At 41.8% G+C, this 20,812-nt stretch overlaps 1 protein-coding gene across 2 annotated transcripts in view; it reads right to left on the reverse strand.

Annotated features, from left to right (window-relative positions):
- Positions 1–20,812, reverse strand: part of ITIH5 (inter-alpha-trypsin inhibitor heavy chain 5) — an 83,764-nt gene that overhangs the window by 10,782 nt on the left and 52,170 nt on the right. For both annotated transcript variants that reach the window (XM_066279646.1, XM_066279645.1), the window contains 2 exons: positions 3,144–3,312; positions 873–1,182 (listed from right to left, as the gene is read on the reverse strand). In XM_066279646.1, coding sequence (XP_066135743.1) covers positions 873–1,182; positions 3,144–3,312 — 479 coding nt within the window. The remainder of the gene's footprint in view (positions 1–872; positions 1,183–3,143; positions 3,313–20,812) is intronic.

Consider the following 20,812-nt stretch of genomic DNA (forward strand, 5'->3'; position numbering starts at 1 on the left):
CTATTTCTTTGCTATATGTCTTGAAACATGCTTATTACTATACACATAACCTCTTGGAACTTTAGCTTCTTCCTCTATGAAATTGGAACATTAACAGTAACTACTTTGGTAGACTACTAGCTGTCTCCTCAGATTCAGTCTCCCCTTCTTTCATAATAATTTTGTTTTAATTCAATGATGCTCATACAGCTACAAACTACATTTCTTAGCCTCTATAGTGGCCAAATATGGCTATGTTCTCCCCGATGGAATATGAGTGAAGGTGATATGTGTGCTTTCTGCAATGCTTTGCTTAAAATAAAATGGCTCGCTCTGGCTTTCTTTTCATTTCCCACCTTTAGTGCTGGAATACAGAAGTGATGGTGACCTGATTTCAATCATGCAGTGAACGACAACACCTAAGGGGTGCAGAATATTAAAATGGAAGGAACTTGAGTCTTTGAATGACCTCATGGAGCAGAATTGAGCCTGTCCAGATGTTAAGGAAAAAGTCATCTGCATGGCAGGTAAGCCTTTCTCCTGATATACCCTCTCCTAGGATTTCTGTGAGGATCACTGAGATAATGCATGTAGAAATGCCTGTCATAATATAAGCTCTCAAAAATGTTGGGTAGTTACAATATTTTTTGTAGTATAACAGTGCAGTTGATTTGTTTTAATGTGCTTGCTTCTGCTTATGAACATTTACATTATTAAATTAATACATTGAATACTTCCTATTTGAATATAGTTTTGAATGATTTTGAAAATATGGGAAGTTAATCTTTGTTTTTTATTTAACACATCATCTGCATTTTTGAGTCTCTCATAAAACACAACCCTCAAGCCCCTTTTGAAAATCTCTCATTAGTGTCCCAAGAGGACAGACAGACCCAATGAGCTGTGAGCCCGCATCCTCCTCCTCGTGAACGCGCCGTGTGAGGCCACAGTTCTCCAGTGACAGTTTCTCCAGCAGCTTGAAGTCCACGTCATTCCCGATACCAATGGTGAAGATGCAGATTTGGCCCCGGGCAGCCTCCTTAGTGTTGTTGAGAATCTTGAGGGTGTGGGTCTCCCCAACAGTGGGTTTCCCATCTGTCAGGAAGATGACGAGGGACACGCTGCGGTCTTCAATGTCGTTGTGGGCCACGTAGCTGTTGAGCAGCCTGAGGGCCGTCTGCAGGGCCCCATTGATGTCTGTGCCTGTGGGACACCAGAACAGGACAGCTCAAGCCTGCGTTTGCCTCCTCAACCTGGCTACACATTCTTGACTGGGGTTCACTCACTACTATTCAAGAATTAGCAGGAGTGCCCGACCTGGGATAGTACCGTGGATAAAGGCAGACATGGAACGCTGAGGTCACTGGCTCGAAACACTGGGCTTGTCTAGTCAAGACACATACAGGAAACAACCTCTTTGAATTGATGTTTCCCATTTCTCTCCCCCCCCTCTTTCTTTCTCTTTCTCCCCTCTCTCTAAAAAAATCAATAAATAAAATCTTTAAGAAAGAGAGAGAATTAGCAGGAGTGACACGTGAGGAGATGTGGGGAAAAAAGTCCTCCAGGCATGCGGGATGACTCAAGGTTACATGTCCTGTCTAGAAACTTGGCAAGTATTTGTTAAGTACTTTAAATATTTTAACTCATTTCATCCTAATAACAAGTCCATTATCATCCCTATTTTACAGATGAGGAAACTGAGGTCTAGAGAGATTAAGTGACTTGTGGATGATGGAGCTGGATTCAAATCCAGGCAATCTAGCTTCAGAATCTGTGTTCCCAACCCTGATGTTACACGTCTTCAAGAGGAGCAGATTAATCTTCTTTCCACCTGCAGAGGTTGGGGCAACAAAGTGCCAAGAAAAAACAAAGGGAACCATAAGGTTTCTAAGGTTTGTATTCCAAAAGAACATAATACACATCAACTGTTTGCTAAAGCTTTATCCCTACCTCTACATAACATTCCTTGTAAGCAATGCCATTAAAATAAATTCAGTTAGCAAATATTTGTTGAGCATACACTGTATGTTGGAGTCCATGCTAAGGCTAGGGGTAAACAAAGATAAAGAAGAGTTTCTCCCCTCGAGGACTTCATAGCCTTGTTGACCTCCTACTGTAGATCAATGCTACTATATTATATTAAATTTAATCTACTATTTCTCCCTTCAACTAGTAAATCTCACTGTTGTGGAGACTGGTAGAAAACCCCAATGCAAGTCTAAGTTCAACCCAAGCAAGATAAAGTTCCAAACAAAATTCATGTGGGAAATCAGAGCTTCATCTTGGATGGGAAATGAGAAATATAAGAAAGCTGAAAACTCTCGGATGGAAGAAGACAGAATTGGGTGTGTTTTATGTTTCCAGCTGACCGCCAAAGCAGAGTAACCGAGAAAACAAGAGATGGTGTCTCCGTAAATGGCCTTTAAGAAAGGGAGAGGGGGTCAGGATCAGTTTCAATAAGCACTCCAATATGGAGCTTCTGTCATGGGTCCACTGTACTAGCAATGAAGGTGACAGCAAGAGTAAGACCCAGCCCTGCATTGAAGGAACTCACATCTAGCACAGCTGGGTCACATTAGCATACTGTTCTGATACTCCAGTTCTCTTCGAATTCTTCAGGACCATTTCCCTCCTCTGCACACTTACCTGGGCACCATACCAGGCCAAGTGTGCAGAGACTCAGAGCCCATCACACTTCCATCCACGATGTCTCCCAGGCTCCCTGGGACTCCAGCTCAGCTCACCGTTTCAGCCCTGCCAAAGGGACTAAGGGTGCAGCCAGGCAGTTCCACCTGCTGCTTCCTAGGGTGCTAAGATTCAAGCACACAAAACACTGACTCACCTATTTGGCTTTAATTCCACAACCTAAAACAATTTACAAAAACGGCTTCATTGCTTGAGACCAGGGAGATAAACCAGGAAAGGCTCCAAACCCCATCAGGTATTGTCCCCATAACTGATTTGACCATCTTAGTTCGGGGCGTGGAAGAGGAGAACTTACAGAATCGGTGTTCAGAGAAACATAAGCTTCTGGGAAAGCTCTCAGCTGTTATCTCCTTTCCTGTGATAGCTTCAGCATTCAAATCCTCGTCTCTTGGCAGAAAATTTAGCTACTCACTTATTATCACGTCAAAGCTAACATGAAAAGAGGGACTCATATTTACCTCCGGTAGGCGACATGTGGTGAATGTAGACTTTGCCGTCTCTGATATTGTTGGGAGTAACTGACACCAAATGGTCCTTCCACACTTTGATCCGGTTGGAAAATCCAATGATATTGAAGTGATCCTGGGGTCGGAGGTCATGGAGGATTGTGAAGAGGGCATCCTTGGTCTAGGCAAACACAAATCCCATACCAGTCACATCAATTGCATTAGCCCACATGTTCCCTGGCTTAGAAATTGCACATCAGGATCAATGTCAGGGTTAAAATTAAGTGCTTACTAGGTAAAGGGCACTTAACTAAATGTCCAAGTAATGATTATTTGCTTTATATCTCTTTCCCTTACTATGTTGCTAGCTCTTTGTAGGCAGGTTTCACTCATCTTTGAACCCTCCAGACATACAGGAGGCACTAGAGAGGGTTAGTGAATAAGAGAATAAATGAATGAATGGATAGATATTTCATGAATTAGAGGATTAAAAGCACAAATAATAAATACCATACAAATTTTAAAAAGTGAAAAAAACTAGCTAGAGTGATGTTAGAAGACTTCACAGGGAAGCAAGAGTTTGAGTGTGAGGCTTAAAGGAGCTGGATGACTAGAAAGATGGGGCGGGCATTCTGAAAAGAAGCAAAGAAGACAAGTGAAATGATTTGAGCAAAGCAGTGACGAGGGCAAGTCCAGAGGCGCAGAGTGGGTAAGAAGTGGGGATAAAAGGCATGATTTGTGGAAAGAAGGCAAAGACCATATGAAACTGAAAACAGAAAAATTCTAGAAGTCTGGACGAGAGTTTCTAAATAATGGATCATGCATGTATTGAAAGAAAGCACTGCCTTCTGTAAACATCACTGTCGTTAGACATTTAAAGACATTCATCATGTGAAGTAAAGAACACTCATTACAAATTGCCTTAACAATGACATCTGGCATCTTCTACAGTGATTAAGAGCACAGACTTCAGAGCAGGCGATCTGGGTATACTCTGTGTGGCCCTGGGGCCCTGGGGGTAAGTTCTATCACTATCTTTCTTCTCTCATTGTGCCTAAGTTATTCCATCTGGAAAAGTGGGACAGTAATAGTGCTACCTCCTCAGGTTGTCACGAGGATTAAGTCAGTTACTGTGTAGAAAATACTGTATTCATAACAGGGCTGGGCATAAACTAAGTTATATACATGTTTGCTCTTACTTGCCAGTGTCTGGGAGGCAGCAGAGTCAAAGAGTAAAGTCTGAAGTAGTGATTGCAGGATGAGGTAGGTGTGCTAAGGAACAATATGGTTACCCTGAAAATATTTTGTAGGTATTTTCCCAGATCCTATGACTATTAGCCTTTGCTTTATAACCAGCCTCTGACAGGACTGACCTCTACCCTACCTGTGAAATAACCACAATTTCCTTTTCCTTCTAAATTTCCCTCTTCTTCTCCTTAGTCTTACTCTGAAACCCTGTATGCAACTGCTCACTCTAACATCCCATTGTCCAACCCTTGAATTTCATAAGAACCTCAAAATCCACTCTCAAAAACTAATTTGGTATTTATTTTTCACCCTTTGAGTAGTACAAACGTTCATACACGTCTTCATGTCTCCTGACCATCAGAGTACGATTAATTTATTTTTAAAATGTGTAGGCAACATTTAAAAAAAGGCAAATATATGTTCTTCTTGTTTCCATAAATTGGTTATCAAACAAACATGATTTTAAGTGAATAAAACTGTAACTGGAACTAATTTCAGTTTTTGAAAAAAACTCACTACCCAGGGGTCAGCAAGCATGAAAAACACTCATACTCACTACTCAAAAGGTAGTATTACCCTTTGATAATTGTGTGTCCATTACATTCTTTTAGTAAACTCACAGAGTTTTTAGCCTGAACAAACAGATGTTTGCTTAACATTCCTGTGAATCCTTACTGATTAAATGAAGTTGTGGCTCAATTTCTCCCAGGTTGAGAAAGCAGTGGAGTATAATGATATAATCAGAAGCATAATGATGATGACATGGGCAGCTAACATTTCCTGGGAGCCTTCTACTGCCCAAGTATTATACCAAGTGCCAGAGCTTTTCATATGTTGAAGTGACAGATACATTTAATCCTCACAACTCACCCAATGTAAAGTGACTATTAATATTCCCATTTTATAGGCAGAGTGACGAGGAATGAACGGGTTAAGCATCATGCCCTATGGGAGCTTGGATGGAAACCCAGAAAGTCGGACTTTGGGCCAACACTTACACCAGCAGCAGTGGAATCTCAGCCCTGAGACTGCTGGCGCTGAGTACATTCTGAGTTATAACCCTTACAATGTGCAGTTCACTTTGGGATTCCTTCCAGGTCCCTGCATGTTGACAGGCTCTGTTTGTTTCTTTGTTTCTTTCACTTGGTTTCTGGCAGCAATTAATGGATTCATTTCCTATAACATCCTGGCAGAAAGCATCCACCCAGGGATGAGAACAATGAACATATTTCATTAAATTCATCCCCTCATCCTACAGAGGGTTGTCCCACCCTCCAACTGCCCCCAGATCTTCCATGAGAAAGAATGGCAATGGCAGGGCTTATTTCCATCTGAAGTCTAGGAGCACCCCTCTAGTCTCTGCTCTCCTCTAGTGCTGGGCCCTTCTTCCTTCTAACCCATCACAGTGGGTTGTTCACAGGACATACTTATTGGAAGCCAAATTTCCATTCTTTTCCCACTCTTGACTTCCACCTTTAGGAAATATGTCTAAGGACTTGTTGGAAATAAACAGAATTCACACCCAAAATGTGTCAGCCTTATCAGAAGGCATTTAAAAGTATCTGTGGACTATTTACCAAGATGGTGGTTCCTTCCTTGAAGCTGTGGTGCTCTGGTTCTCCTGGGCACCACCTTGGATGCCCTCCTCTCTGAACAGCTCCCCTGGCCACTGCTGGCGTCTCCTTTTCAGACCAGCCTGGATGCTGACGTACTCAGTGCCCCTCACACCACACACTTCCTCTTGGCCAACTATTGAATGACTGACTTCCACTCATCTTCAGAGCCCCACTCTCATGAGACCCAGACCAGTCTGCCAATCACTTATCCCTGCACATCTCACAGGCTCTCAGATTCCACAGGCCTTTCTACCCAAACATTTTCACCTCTGCTGTTGCCTGTCCTGGACAACGGCACCTCCAGCCACCTGGTGGTCTGGTCAGAAAACAGACATCTTCTTCCCCCTCCCTGAGCCTCATGTCCTTAGGTCACCAGTCCTCTCAGTTCCACCTCTTTTTGTAAACCCCTCTCTTCCTAAATAGACCACCTCTGCCCCAGAATGACAATAGAGTCTTTTTCTTTTTATGATTTTTAATTGATTTTCAGAAAGAAGTGGGAGAGAGAGAGAAACATTGATTTTTTTTTTGTTCCACTTACTTATGCATGCGAGAAAGAGAGGAAGGGAGAGAGATGAGAAACACCAACTTGTAGTCTGTAGTAAGATTCAGCTGGTTCACACCAGTTCAGCAGAACCGATACCTAATTTTATGTTGAGTTCGGTGAACCAGTTGTTAAAATGGCACTTGTAATCAGGGTTCTCTCTGAGGTGGACACCTGGGCAGCTGCCCAATGTGGAAATCACAAATTTACATTCCTTACTCTTTTTAACGTTCATCTGCGCAACAGCATATTCTAAGTGCCTGTAGTAAAGTTCATTCCGTCCATAGGTGAAAAAAAGTTAATGGAACTATCCTTGTAATAGTTATTTATTCATTTCATAAAACTCATTATACCTTTGATGAAATACTACATTTTGATTCCCTCATGTTACTTCAGTAAACAAACATATAATGTAAAGAGAAAAAGTACCAAACAACCAGGGGTGACAAGCTGTCATTTGATTCAGCTTTGTGTTTCACCAAAAATTCCCCTGAGATATTATGAGTGCGCTGGAGTTCCCCAATAGGAAGCTAGGACACAATGAGCCAATAGGAAGCTAGGACACAATGAGCCAATAGAAATGTAGATTTCAAGGGTTATGTTATCACCCATTTCAGAAGCCATGGAAGAATGCTCACAACTTTCCCTTAACAAACAGATTTGTCGTACACATTATTTGATTGTATTTAATCTGCATAGCCTATGCCATTTATTAATTCAGCTTAGAAATTTTAGTATCAGGAAAATGAAGAAAATGTATGTTACATTAATATTTTTTATTAATATTTTAAAACTCTTTTTTATAACATAATCTAGTTTTGCACACCTCTTTTATTGTTCTTATTTAAGTATTAAATGCATGAAATAATAAACTACCTTCTGGTATATCATTTTTTTATACTTAAAATGGTCATTAGGGCAAGGAACTGGTTGTTAAATTATTTGGATCTTACCACTGCTTGTAGTTGTGGCACTGTAGTTGTTCATTGATTGCTTCTCATACATGCCTTGACTGGGGGGCTCCAGCTGAGCCACTGACCCCTTGCTCTAGCCAGTGACCTTTGGGCTCAAGCCAGCAATCATGAGATCATGTCAATGACCTCATGCTCAGGTTGGCAGCCTCAGGGTTTCAACCCTGGGACCTCAGCATCTCAGGTTGATGCTTCTATACACGGTGCTACCACAAGTCAAACCCACAACCTTGGTGTATCAACACACTGCTCTAACCAAACTGAGCTACCTAACCAGATAGCTTCCTTTTCTTCTTTTGTAGTTTTCCTTAATAAAAAAGTAATAATTAAAAAAAAAAAACATTTAAGACTCACAAAATTCCCCTTACCTTAGAGAATGTCACTATTAACCACATACTCCTTCAGCCCTTTCCTGCATGGTATATTGGTGTGTGATTTAAGTAAAATGGGCTCATATATCATGCTATAAAGTTTTTATTTACTGTATCATATAGAGTTTCTGTGCCCATAGAGAAATGTTTACATATTATTTTAATCACGGCATTATATTCTACCATATAAAGATACCATAATTAAATATTTTTGAATATTCAAGCAATAGTTCTGTGAAACTCAGTAGTTACACATCTTTGTGCCCACTGCTATTCTCTTAAGACAAATTCCTACACGGAATTGGTGTGACAATGCGCTTGTACTTTCTAAAGGATTCAGCCTGTCCTCACATTGCTGCTGGAATTGCATTTTCAACCCTTCTCAGTGTTTAGTTCTGGTCTCACACATCATTTCCCAAGAGAGCCCTCTGGCCTCCTCACCTACACCCTACTAGTCTCTCAAGCATGGCACCCTGCTCTTTTCCTTCAAACATTTATAGAGAGAATGTACCTATATATTCGTGCATTTACTTATCTTTCCAACTCAATCCCGTGCTTCTGAGTACAGGGCCTTTGTCTACTTTGTCACTGCATTTTAATACTCAGCCATGCCTGACCATGTGACAGATATTTGATGCATGCTTCCTGAGTATGTGAATGGTGAATAAATCATCTGCACATCACACTAGTTATAGAGTTCCTCAAGACAGTGTCCCCTTGCCCTTCCCAACATGGTGTTTTACACATTTAAGCTTTCAGTAAACATCTTGTGAGTGAGTAAATGAGAGAGGGGTAGAATTCTACTGAGTGAACAGAGGAAGTAAGGGAGACACTGTCCCTGTCCTTGAGTACCTACGGCAGAGAATGCTGGGAATGATGACGTGTAGGAACCATAGAGCCGACTGGTGGATAGTGTCCAAGTAAAAATAAATAAATCTGATAGTTACGATAAACAGATATGGGTGGAGAACCCTAAGTGTTGACGCCGCTGGCATCAGCCAGGAGCTGGCAGTGCTTTATCTCCTCACTTCCCTTCAATTTAGAGCCACACAACCCAGTGTGAGCATCAGACAGGCTCAGCGTCACTCTCAGTCAAAGGGTCTAGACCTCTGAGAAGTCTGAAGGTCCACAGCTGCGACAAGGCACCAACAAGCAGCACCACTGGGAGCCCAGCTCTAAAGCAGGCACTTGGAATATATTCCCACTGCTCCCTGTTGGAGCTCAGGGCTGGCAAAGCCCCAAGGGCTCAGGCTTAGACAAGGGGAAACTCGTCCGGAGATTGTTGTTTGCTTAGTTGTTGGCATCCTTAAGGATCCTTAAATAGTGTGCTCAAGACCTCAGAGGGGCCCATTTGGCTCATATTCTAATATATTTATTTCCACTATGATGGATGTTCTACTTTAGGAGAAGTTGTTCAAGCCTCTCCACCTTCCTCCCCTTAGCTCAGCAACTACAGTTTCCTCATGACCTTGTAAGGCCACAGCTGCAATGTAACCTCACATGAACCAAGGAAGGCAGGCCAATGGCTCACAGTTGCTCCTTTTCCAGTTGCATGAGGACCTTCTGGGTGGCCTCCCACCCCTCCTCTCAAGGGGCCTGGGCCAAAGCTGCCACTGATGCTTGTAGCCACCACCGTCCACTAATCCTTTACAGGCTCCCAGCCTCCCCTTAGATGGCCTGTGGCCCCAGGAACTCTGTGTTCTGTAGCAGGCTTAAAAGGCAAGTAGAAGATGAGTGTCCAAGATAGAAGAGTGAACGTGAGTGGGCTTAAACTGGTATGTATTTCTGCATGTTGTGTTTATATGCTGAAAGTGAACAGAAACCGAGTCACTTTTCCAAGAGTACAGTCCAGAGAACAGGGTAAGGACATTCCAAACATTTTTCAAGAGTACAGTTCAGAGAACAAATTAAAGACATTTCAGAAAGATCAGAGGAAGCCTAGAAAGAGAGAGAATGTATAATCTTTGCTGGTTAGAGGACTGAACTACACTGAAGGCCCAGGGGCATCCCATGCATCCCCTTAAGGTTCCTCCCAAGGCCAGGATGGTAGCTGCAGACTCTACAAGTGAAGGCGACGAACTGAGCTGGTCAGCCCTAGCACAGAACTGCCTGTCCAACTACCCAGACCTGAAGGAAAGGGTACCGGAAACCCAGCACGCCCTGTTTCTTGGACTTCTTCCCACATCCCCAAAGCTCCACTAGTGACCTTGCACTTGGGAAGAAGCTGGCTTGCTGGAGACAAGCAACCCCAAACACACCACCTGGAGTAATAACACCCTGAGATTCACTTGCCAACAGGTGACCATAAGAGTCTGTGAAAATGTGTTCCTTGGAGATCTTTGAAAATAGACGTACAAGATTAATGATTATACATATTGTATAGAGTTCAATGGATATTAATATGATTGGGTGTAAGGGTCTGATTGGTGAGGAGGGCTAAATTTCTGACATTGTAAGGCCACATTCATTCTTTGAGACCACGAGAATAGGTTCCAGGAAGCTGCCATCCTCACTCATTCTGATGTGGGGACAAGGATAAGGCCTATGTGGGGACACGGGTTTAGGTCACACTCAACTGCCAGGTGGTAAGCCTGTTGGAGAGGAGTTAGTAAATCTTGGGGAGAGAGGGTGATGGGAAGAAGCAGGAAAACCAAATGCTATGCTTAGGGCAGGGGTCGGGAAACTTTTTGGCTGAGAGAGCCATGAACACCACATATTTTAAAATGTAATCCCGTGAGAGCCATACAATGACCCATGTACGTTACACATTATCCAATAAAAATCTGGTGTTGTCCCGGAGGACAGCTGTGATTGGCTCTGGCCACCGGCAACCATGAACATGAGTGGTAGGAAACGAACAGATTGTAATACATGAGAATGTTCTATATTTTTAATGTTATTTTTTTATTAAAGATTTGTCTGCAAGCCAGATGCAGCCATCAAAAGAGCCACATCTGGCTCATGAGCCATAGGTTCCTGACCCCTGGCTTAGGGAAAGAAGAAGAGTTTGCACATGAGGGCCTGGCTGAGGTCTAGTGGTCCTTTTTAGGGCATGTGCCAGTCCTTAACGCACCAAGTGACGGGCAGCACACATCCCTACACTCTGCCCGTCCAACAGGGCCACCTGCAAGCACTGCTCATACATGTCATCAGAAGGGACCTTTACAACATTCAGATTATGTTTGGACTGAAGGAAATGAAAAGGTACACAAATATAATTAATAAAGAAAAGAACCTATTTCTTTTACTATCTGAGGAGTGAAGAGGTACCTTGGCCTGAATGTAGGAATTAGACAAGACTCTTTTTAATCCTGGCTATTTGCAATCACAAAGAGGAGAAATACTTCTCTATTTTATAATGATAAATTCTTCTTCTGATATATACTTCTCTTGGATTAAAAGGAGGAAAATGCATCCCGTTTGAAAATAATGTCATAGAACTTAATTCTAGCTCTGCCTTCAGTTTATTTTTAAGTTAGTTTTTTAATCTCTATCCATTTAAATGCTTTCAGGAACAAGGAGAGATATAAGTAAATGCTCTGTTTCAGGTTCTCTGCTCACTCACCAGGGCTGGCTATAGGCCTGGTACTGGTGGACCTCAGGAAAGAAAGTGATGTCGTCTCCTCTAGTGGCATCTGGAGGAAGTAGCAGAGCTGGGCCTGGAGAAGCAGCCCCCTTTCTGTTCTGTACTCACACTGCTCTTCACAGCACTGCTCCCGGGGAAGGGGGTGTCCAGGAGACAGCCCTGTCCTGGCATTCTGGGACCCTGCATTAAGAGGTACTGGTAGAGGGGGTGGGGCCTTCCCCTCTCTTCTTCTGCTTCCCTACAAAATTAAGCCCAAGCAGCTGCAGGCTCTTGGCACAGCCCTTAAGGGTGTAAGCGTTCCTCTATGCTTACTACCATGATGGGAATGACTATGAAACATTTTCCAAGTAGAAAAGCCGCCTTATGTAACAAGAACCTCAGAAGAAAGCCCCTGAAGGAAGGTCACGAAAACCTGGCTGTGTGCTCACTCCTCGCTACCGCTTCTGTCAGGTACCTGTTTGATGCACTTTTCTCAAATATTTCTGCATCTGTGTCAAACCACACTCCAAAGGAACCAACTCTGACACAAAAAACTTTTGTGCAACAGACCGGGCTGTTGGGCACAATCAAGGGGAGTCTGTGACATCATAGGAGAAACTCAAGTTCAAGGGTATTAGATATTAGCAATCCCATGTTTTCAGCAGAGTGGCTGTGCTGTTCTGAGCAGTCCTGTCACTTGCCTCATTCTAATATGTTTACCATGGAGTTGACATTTTCTCTTTCATTGATCCACACAGCCCTTTTAAATGAACCCAAGAGAAAAATCATCTCCGATGAAAAGCTTAAAATAAGCAAACAATGAAATGTAAGACCTTGTAAAAGTCTGATTAGAGCTGTGAAAGAGAATCATGAGCAGCAGCTATAGACCACGGCAGCGGCCCTATGTGTCTGAAATGGTACTGGGGAACAGAGCTGCGGGCCAGCATCTATAGACCACGGCAGCGGCCCTATGTGTCTGAAATGGTACTGGGGAACAGAGCTGCGGGCCAGCATTCTCCCTGTCCTAGATGGGCAGAGATAAGGGACACTGGGGAGGGGAGGAAGAAGGTGTATCTGTATTGTCTCCCGTTAGCCTGTAGTCCTTCCTGATGCCAGTAGGGGAAGCCCTCAGCACCCAGCATGTCTGCTTAGGTGGTAAGATGGCACTGTAGTCATTCTATTTGAGGCAACAGACAAAAACAAAATATCTTGTGACTCCTTTAAAGTCTGCAACATCAGATCCTCACCTCAACCTTAAACTACCTATGTCCAAAACAAGAATACATCCACCATCCCAGCATCACTCCACACATTCCACAGGCATCCATACATGGCACCTTCTCAAGTCACCCTGAAGTCCAGGGATACCAATTATGCTTGGAATATTTCAAGATCATGATATTTCAGGATCACAAAAAATTATCCTGTAAACTATAGCAGAACCTTATATTTATATGCTGCAACTCTTCCAATAATTTGAAAGAACGTTTTCTGAAATATTATCATGACTGACTCACAAAGTAATTAGAATTTTTATTTTATTTATTTATTATTTTTTTTTTTTTCTGAAGCTGGAAACGGGGAGAGACAGTCAGACAGACTCCCGCATGCGCCCGACCAGGATCCACCCAGCACGCCCACCAGGGGGCGATGCTCTGTCCCTCCGGGGCGTCACTCTGCCGCGACCAGAGCCACTCTAGCGCCTGGGGCAGAGGCCAAGGAGCCATCCCCAGCGCCCAGGCCATCTTTGCTCCAATGGAGCCTTGGCTGCGGGAGGGGAAGAGAGAGACAGAGAGGAAGAAGGGGGTGGGGGTGGAGAAGCAAACAGGTGCTTCTCCTATGTGCCCTGGCCGGGAATTGAACCCGGGTCCCCCGCACACCAGGCCGACGCTCCACCGCTGAGCCAACCGGCCCGGGCCTAGAATTTTTTTTTAATTCCAACTTTAGGTGCAAGTTGATAAATTGAATGAAAAAGGCCATTTTCCCAATATATCTACATATATATCATTGTTACACTTTTTTTGAAATCTAGCAACTGACTGGCTTCAGAAAAGAAAACAAAACCTAGAAAAATAATGTTACTCTATTGACTACAAAGCGCCTCCATTTATGAGCTGAGTGCACTCAGAAAGGAAGTCCGGGAATGGCGCAATCCACACTCTTCAAGACGCTGTGAGACTGGAAAGTGAGGTTTTTGTTGCAGGAGGGAAGAAATTCTAAAGCCAGACAAACTTAATTGCTGGAGTTGGGAAGGATCTTTGGTTCCTCTTCCTTTTGAGCTGTGGTTACACTCATCCTTATTTGTGGTGGGAGATTGATTCTGGAGAGCTCGAGGGTCCAGATTAGAGATGGCAGGAGTTTCCTTCTGCTCACTACTTTACTGAGGGTGCTGTCCTTTAAAGAAATCAGCTCTAGGCAGGGGTCTCAGACTCAACACCCCCCCTTAGGGCACAAACTCTCATCCTTATTCCATGTGGGCATTAAAACCTCAGATGCCAGCACAGAGACTGGCACCTCCCCCAGGGAAGCTCACTTCTTGACTATTCTGCTCCTTTTTCATTCTTAGAATCTGTGGTGTTCTTTGCTTGTTTACCAGCTCACCCATATACCTTAAAGACTTGCTACAATTTACCTACCTCTCTGAATGTTCATATCAGAACATTTTTCAAGTTATCTAATCCAAAATATAACCAGAACCTTCCAGCTACAACATATGTACTCTTGTTTTATGTCTTTCTTCATGTTTTTCCCCAACAAAGAATTCACTCCCTCTTTTCCTGCCAAGAAAGTTGTATCCCATCTTCATCAAGAACCAGTCCCCATGTCACCCCCACCATAAATCTTTTGTTGATGACCTCAAGCTCTTTCCCTTCCCTAAAATTCTTCCCAATATCTATGTTACATGTTGGATTTTATTAACATGTGATTGTTTCATGTTTCTTTCCCCAGAAAAATCTTAAGGTCCTAATTAACCTAAATTAAATTTGATGCTTTTGTCAATATGTCACTTTCTCCTGCCTCTTTGTTTTTGCACGTGCTAGCCATCTATCTCTCCCCTTCTTATCCCACCCACTTGACAAACTTCTAAAATACGTTAGACTCACTCAACTACCTTTCCTCCGTGAGGCATTCACTATACCTTACTGCACCTGCAAAAATAACTGATAGGCACGCCAAACATGCCTTGACTGCATCTCTATTACGGTAGCACTTTGCATACGATTTTCACATGACTTTCCTTCTTCTCTGGACTTCCTGAGAGAAAAGGCTGTGTCTTTTATTTATCTTTGTATCCCCTATGCCTAGTGCCTTTCCCATAGCACTTAATCCATATTTAGCGCAATCTTTGAGACTCTGAAGTCTGGAGTCCAAGCCGAGATGGGATCCGGAGGGAGAGTCAGGTGTCCTGAAGGCGAGGAGGGATGGAGTGATACCGGCAGGCGGCCCTGAGGAATGTCACCTGGCTGCAGCTCCAGACAGTCAGCGGGGGGATGCCATCCCAGGAATGACGCCGCTTTCTGACACTCTGATAAGCACTTCCACATTTGTTATCTCAATTCCATTCTCTTTGATTTAGAGTGTTTATCTCGTTGTTACTTGCAGCAAGCGTTTCCTCTGGGGCCCTATCTGGCCCTGTACAGAGAAGGTCTGCCCATCTCCATTCCAGACTTGAGTGCAAAATCAGGAAGCCATTTGAAAGGGGAGGCGCGGCTCTTGGATGGTTTCAGAAGCTGAGAACAAGGTCTGCAACCTGAATAGATAATGCAAGCGTACTCAAAGCTCTATATTGTTCATTTCTCCTTTCCATGAGAGCCATATAAAGCCTTCATTCAGAGGTCCTCAAAATTTTTAAACATGACCTCATCTGGGTAAACCTTAACTGCCTCAACAAAAAGTTTTGAATGGGTACCTCTAATGTATTTCAAATCATCTGTATTACAATTGTTAAAAAGCAAATTCTTTTAAATAAGAAAACACAAGTTTTCACTGGTGGCCTTGCGAGGGGAGGGGGGGAGATTGTGTCCTCTGTCCACCATTTATTTCCTTAGATTCAGAGTCAGAGTCAAAAACAGCAGTTTTCCCTGTTGCCTGCTGTTCACCACCCCAAGTCTCAGACCTATTTTGAAATGTTATTTCTAAAACATATCTGGTAGCAGCAATGTTTGGACAAGAACAGCTCAATAGATGAGAATAAATACTATCAATTGAAATGACCTCTAGGCATATACAAAATTGTCATCACTCTAGACCAGCAAACCACGCTGGTCATCAAACTATGGCCTGGAGGACAAGTTCAGACTATTGCTTGTTATTAATAAATGCAGATTTATTAGAATACAACACACCCATTTCTTTGCAGATTGCTTTGTGCTACAGTAGCAGGGTTGAGTAGTGATAGCAGAGACCATCTAGCCTGCAAAGCTTAAGATATTTACTGTCTTTTTTTTATTTTTATTTTATTTATTCATTTTAGAGAGGAGAGACAGGGAGCGAGACAGAGAGAGAGACAGAGAGGAGAGACAGAGAAGAGGGGAGGAGCTGGAAGCATCAACTCCCATATGTGCCTTGACCAGGCAAGCCCAGGGTTTCGAACTGGTGACCTCAGCATTTCCAGGTCGACAAGGTCTGCAACCTGAACAGATAATGCAAGCGTACTCAAAGCTCTATATTGTTCATTTCTCCTTTCCATGAGAGCCATATAAAGCCTTCATTCAGAGGTCCTCAAAATTTTTAAACATGACCTCATCTGGGTAAACCTTAACTGCCTCAACAAAAAGTTTTGAATGGGTACCTCTAATGTATTTCAAATCATCTGTATTACAATTGTTAAAAAGCAAATTCTTTTAAATGTGACCTGTGGTGGCACATTATCCACTGTGCCACCACAGGTCAGTACTGTCTATCTTTTTAGAAAAAGTTTGCTGACTCTGTTCTAGAAATCTGGAAAGGGAGAAGCTAAATATTTCTGTTATTAATTGGCACTATGCTGTCAGATGCGGACGGGCCTGTGACCTGAAATGGTAAAACAGGAACGCTCAACCTTATATTGTCCATTTTTATGTATATGACAGCTATACAGTGGCTGCCTGCAAAGACCCTCCGATGTTTGCCACATTCTCGTCTGTCACACTTGCGTACCTCCTCTGCTCAGCTCCTTCATTTATTGAGGAAGATTTTGCCTCCTAACCAGATCACAACTGCCAGAGGCCTTCTGGGTTCTGCTGGCATTGTCTAATATTCTTCCAGGTGACTCAGCAGACCTCAGACTTCCCCGCTTTGGTCCCCATCACTTAAAAGCTACTTTCTCTATATCCCAATGTCTTTCCAGCATCTTTCCTTTCAAAATGTGACAGCTCCACATGTTGTGGAAGAGGAGAGCTAGAATGAATATACCATTAGACAGCACTAGACCTTAGAGTCACCACCTCATCTTCACCTGACACCTGCTTACATTCACCGTGCTTGCATTCAGCCTACCCAGTCCAATCCAGATCGTAAAGGGAAAAGACGTCTGCATCCCCATACATGCCCAGGGGATGCTTAAAGTTAAGTAATAAAATACTAATAATTAGTTCTATACATAAGCACAGAACAGCTCCACTGGTTTTTCATGACACCAAGCTGCTGGCTGAGGCCTCTTAGAGCAGCTGACATCTGTGTTCTGTCACCCGAGATGACAGCCTTCCACAATCACATCACTTGGTATAAGAACAGGTAGAGTCTGAAAGCTTAAGAGGTGGTCTAGAGTTAGGTTGTGGTCTGACAATGAAAACTGTTATGGAGAAGAGCTCTAGAGTTGGGTAGACTGGGCTTGATTATGAATTTTTCTAGTTATAACTTTGTGTATTTCAGCCTAGTTGCATCACCTTCCTGCCCACCACCTTCTCACTTATGAAATGGGGATAACATTTCATTGGGTTTCTGAAAAAGAACACGAAAAATATGTATGTCAAAGCTTTAGGGAGCTCAGTATGTACTAGTCACTCAATGGTAACTCCTGTGCCTTAAAAATGCATGTTACATTTAATGTTTATGTGCAGATATGATTTTCAGCAAAAATCATTACTTACTGTGTGTCATGTACTGTCTAAGATCTAGGAACATGGACCATAATAATAAAACAGGACAGTGCCCACATTTATGGAGTTTATAGACTATTTGCCCGTCAGGTTGCATATAACATTCCCAGATAGCTCTTGGAAGCCCAGTTTTGGACACTGAAGAAGAAAATGATGTCCTGAAGTATGAAATAAGCCAGTGGATGAAGCACAAGCAGCATTCAAATGCCACTTCTCAAATCTAGTTCCTAGTTCCCTCACTTTAATCTGGCAATTACAGATAAGAAACACTATGCTGTTCTTTACCCTCTAAAATTGTTGACTAACTTAAATAGAAAAAGGAAAGACCACCTTCCAAAAGCTACATGGGAATCTAAGATTGGCAGAGAAGGCACAGATTATGAGAATGAATCTATGAAAGTCATAGTATGAAGGCATCTGGTAAATGACACGTTAGTCATTGCTGCCAAAGAGGGACCCTTAGCCAAGATCCTTAATATGAAAGTGAAAGCAGTAGATATAACTACATAGATTAGGGGAGAAAAGCAGAAAAACATAGACCTTGATCAAGGAAAGATGTATTTAATAGCCATATGTTCTCCTTAACTTTCCTGAGGACATGTGTGTTTGTTTGCTGGTGCCAATGCTTTCAACATGCAACTAACAAGAAAATGGTCTGCCCTCACCACATTTTTTTGTTGCTCTTCTCAGTTCCCCTCTCACTGAGACACTTTACAAACTCCAATTGGGAGGCAGAAATCTTGCCTGACCTAGCACCAGAGCCCACTCTCAACACATTTGTCAGCAAAAGCACATGGGAGGGAGAGCAAACAAAATCAAGCCATGTGCCAGCCACCTGTGTGTGTCTGGGGGGCGGTGAGCGTGTATCTGTCTGCAGCTGGTTAAGCTGGCATCCAGGCTCACCTCCCTAGCTAAGATTAGGACCAGAACCAGAAAATGCCAGGTGCACATAGCTTTGGGTGCTCCCATGTACTGATATATCTTTACTGAGTATGAATTTTTAGGTTAAATAATCTTTATAATTCTTTATAACTCAATTGTTCAAGTAATTATTAAATACCAACTATGACCTACATTCTGATGAGCATAGTGAAGTGCTTCAGGGCCATCAGAGATGAGCAGAGCCAAGAACATCCAGTATAACACTGAATGATCCTTCATAGAATTTGAGGAGACTTGTGACTAATGTGTGATGTTGCCAAATCCATTGACACATTACGAAAACCCTGGACTTGGGGGTAATTTTCCTCTTCACTAGTGAATATGATATTGCATATGAGAGTCTAAGAAAAGACAACTGAACTTTTCACTCAGTGCTGTGGCTTTAAGAGAAGCAAGGAGCTGCTAAAATAGCAGTTTTCAAAACCACTCAAGGCAGCAATAGGCATTAGAAATTGCGTAGAGGCTTCTGACATGTGTTTGGCTGTTCTTGGGTAGTTCTCCTGGAAAGAGGCCATGCTTCATCTTAGAAGCCAGCAGAATGCATGCCAGACTTTCAGTGTCTAGCAAGGAATGGAATTTTATATCCAGGAATGAAGGAAGAAGGGAGGATAACAAAGGAGTGACATCTATCATTACATTGCTCTTGCATGATGCAAGGAAATCCATCCTCCTGAAATGCAGCCTTCTCAATTGGGTATTGAAATGTCAAACTGCACTGACCCTGAACTCATTTGCACTTCTACTATTGCATAGAGTGTGTTGCTTCATCACACTGTTACTTGCACTAAGATACCACAACTATGTGGCTGGATTTTTGGACTTCAGAGTCAGACCTGGCTTTGAAGCCTCCCCTGCCATGTAATAGCTGAGTTATCTACCTTTCCAAACCCTCAGTTTTGCCATCAGTAAAATGGGGATGACAACCAAATTGTTTTAGAGAGTAAATATCCTTTGATTCAATAATTCATGCAATACTTTTAGCATAATGTTTAACATGTTGAAAATGTTCCATGCCATATTTTTAAGACTTATTCAAATTATTTTATCATTAATGGTAAGTCTAGGAGACCTCAATTTAGTTCACTGGTTTCCTCTGAACAACTGGGGGTTATTTAGTAAGAAAATTCTTGATAGATCTCCCCATCAGAAGTAGAAGAAGACCCTGTGCACTGGTATGAACTGAGTTTGAGATTAAAACCTGAGGTGATTCAGACACCTAAAAGATGTGAGTCTTTTGAGATGCTGTGGCCTTTAGGCGACTAATGGCCTTTGTATAAAGATGCAATAGAAGTGACCATGCATTTTATTATTTTGGTATTTTTTTAGTGTTTATTGGGAAATAATGTAAATATTTTGTTGAGTTCTATAAATGCATACTATAGAAATTGTCATTATAAATAATTTACATTATTTAAAGTTTGACAATATGAAGATAAGACTACTATTTTTAAGTACCATTTTAAAAATTGCATTTCTTTAGTTACTAATACATCTGATTCACTTTCATAATCTTATTGAATTTTATTTCTTGCTGATAAATTGTTTTATATTCTTTGGCTATTTTCTTTCCTTTTTTTTAGATTTTTATTTATTCATTTTAGAAAGGAGAAGAGAGAAAGAGAGAGAGAGAAAGGGGAGGAGCATAAAGCATAAAGTCCCATATGTGCACTGACCAGGCAAGCCCGGAGTTTTGAACCAGCAACTTCAGCATTCCAGATTGATGCTTTATCCACTGTGCCACCACAGGTTTGACCATTTTCTTATACAGGATTAATTTTTATTGATCTGAAATAGCTCTTTATATATTAAAGAGAAACTCTTGGAGTTCTTTATATAGCTCTTTAATATTAAAGAAAACTTTTTACTTCATAATTCTTTCTATCATTTGTTCACTTTTATTGTTTTAATTTAAATCAAAAGTTTATAGTTTCTATATACTTAAAGATATTAAGTTTTTACCTTTTTACTTACTTTAATTACTTTTAGGTTTAGAAAGAGATATTCCCTACATTAAAACTAGTTAGGCATACACCTATATTTTCTTACATATTTTGGAGTGTGGTTCCTTGTTTACTTTTAACTGTTTAATCTATCTGAATTTAGAATAATAACATACAGACTTTAAAATAACTATGTTTACTGTGCTTGAGAAAATTTTTTTAATTATTAAAAACTTTGAAAAATGTACAGAGCAGATTTAGAAAAAAAAATGGAAATTCTAAAACTAAAAAAAAATTGTAATAACTGAAATAACTCAATGGATTAGTTAAACAGTAAATCAGACATACCGAAAGAAAGAACTTGTCAACTGACAGAGGGATATGAAATGAAATACGGAAAGGCAAAA

This window comes from Saccopteryx bilineata, chromosome 5, assembly GCF_036850765.1.
Source record: "Saccopteryx bilineata isolate mSacBil1 chromosome 5, mSacBil1_pri_phased_curated, whole genome shotgun sequence".
Classification (NCBI taxonomy): domain Eukaryota; kingdom Metazoa; phylum Chordata; class Mammalia; order Chiroptera; family Emballonuridae; genus Saccopteryx; species Saccopteryx bilineata.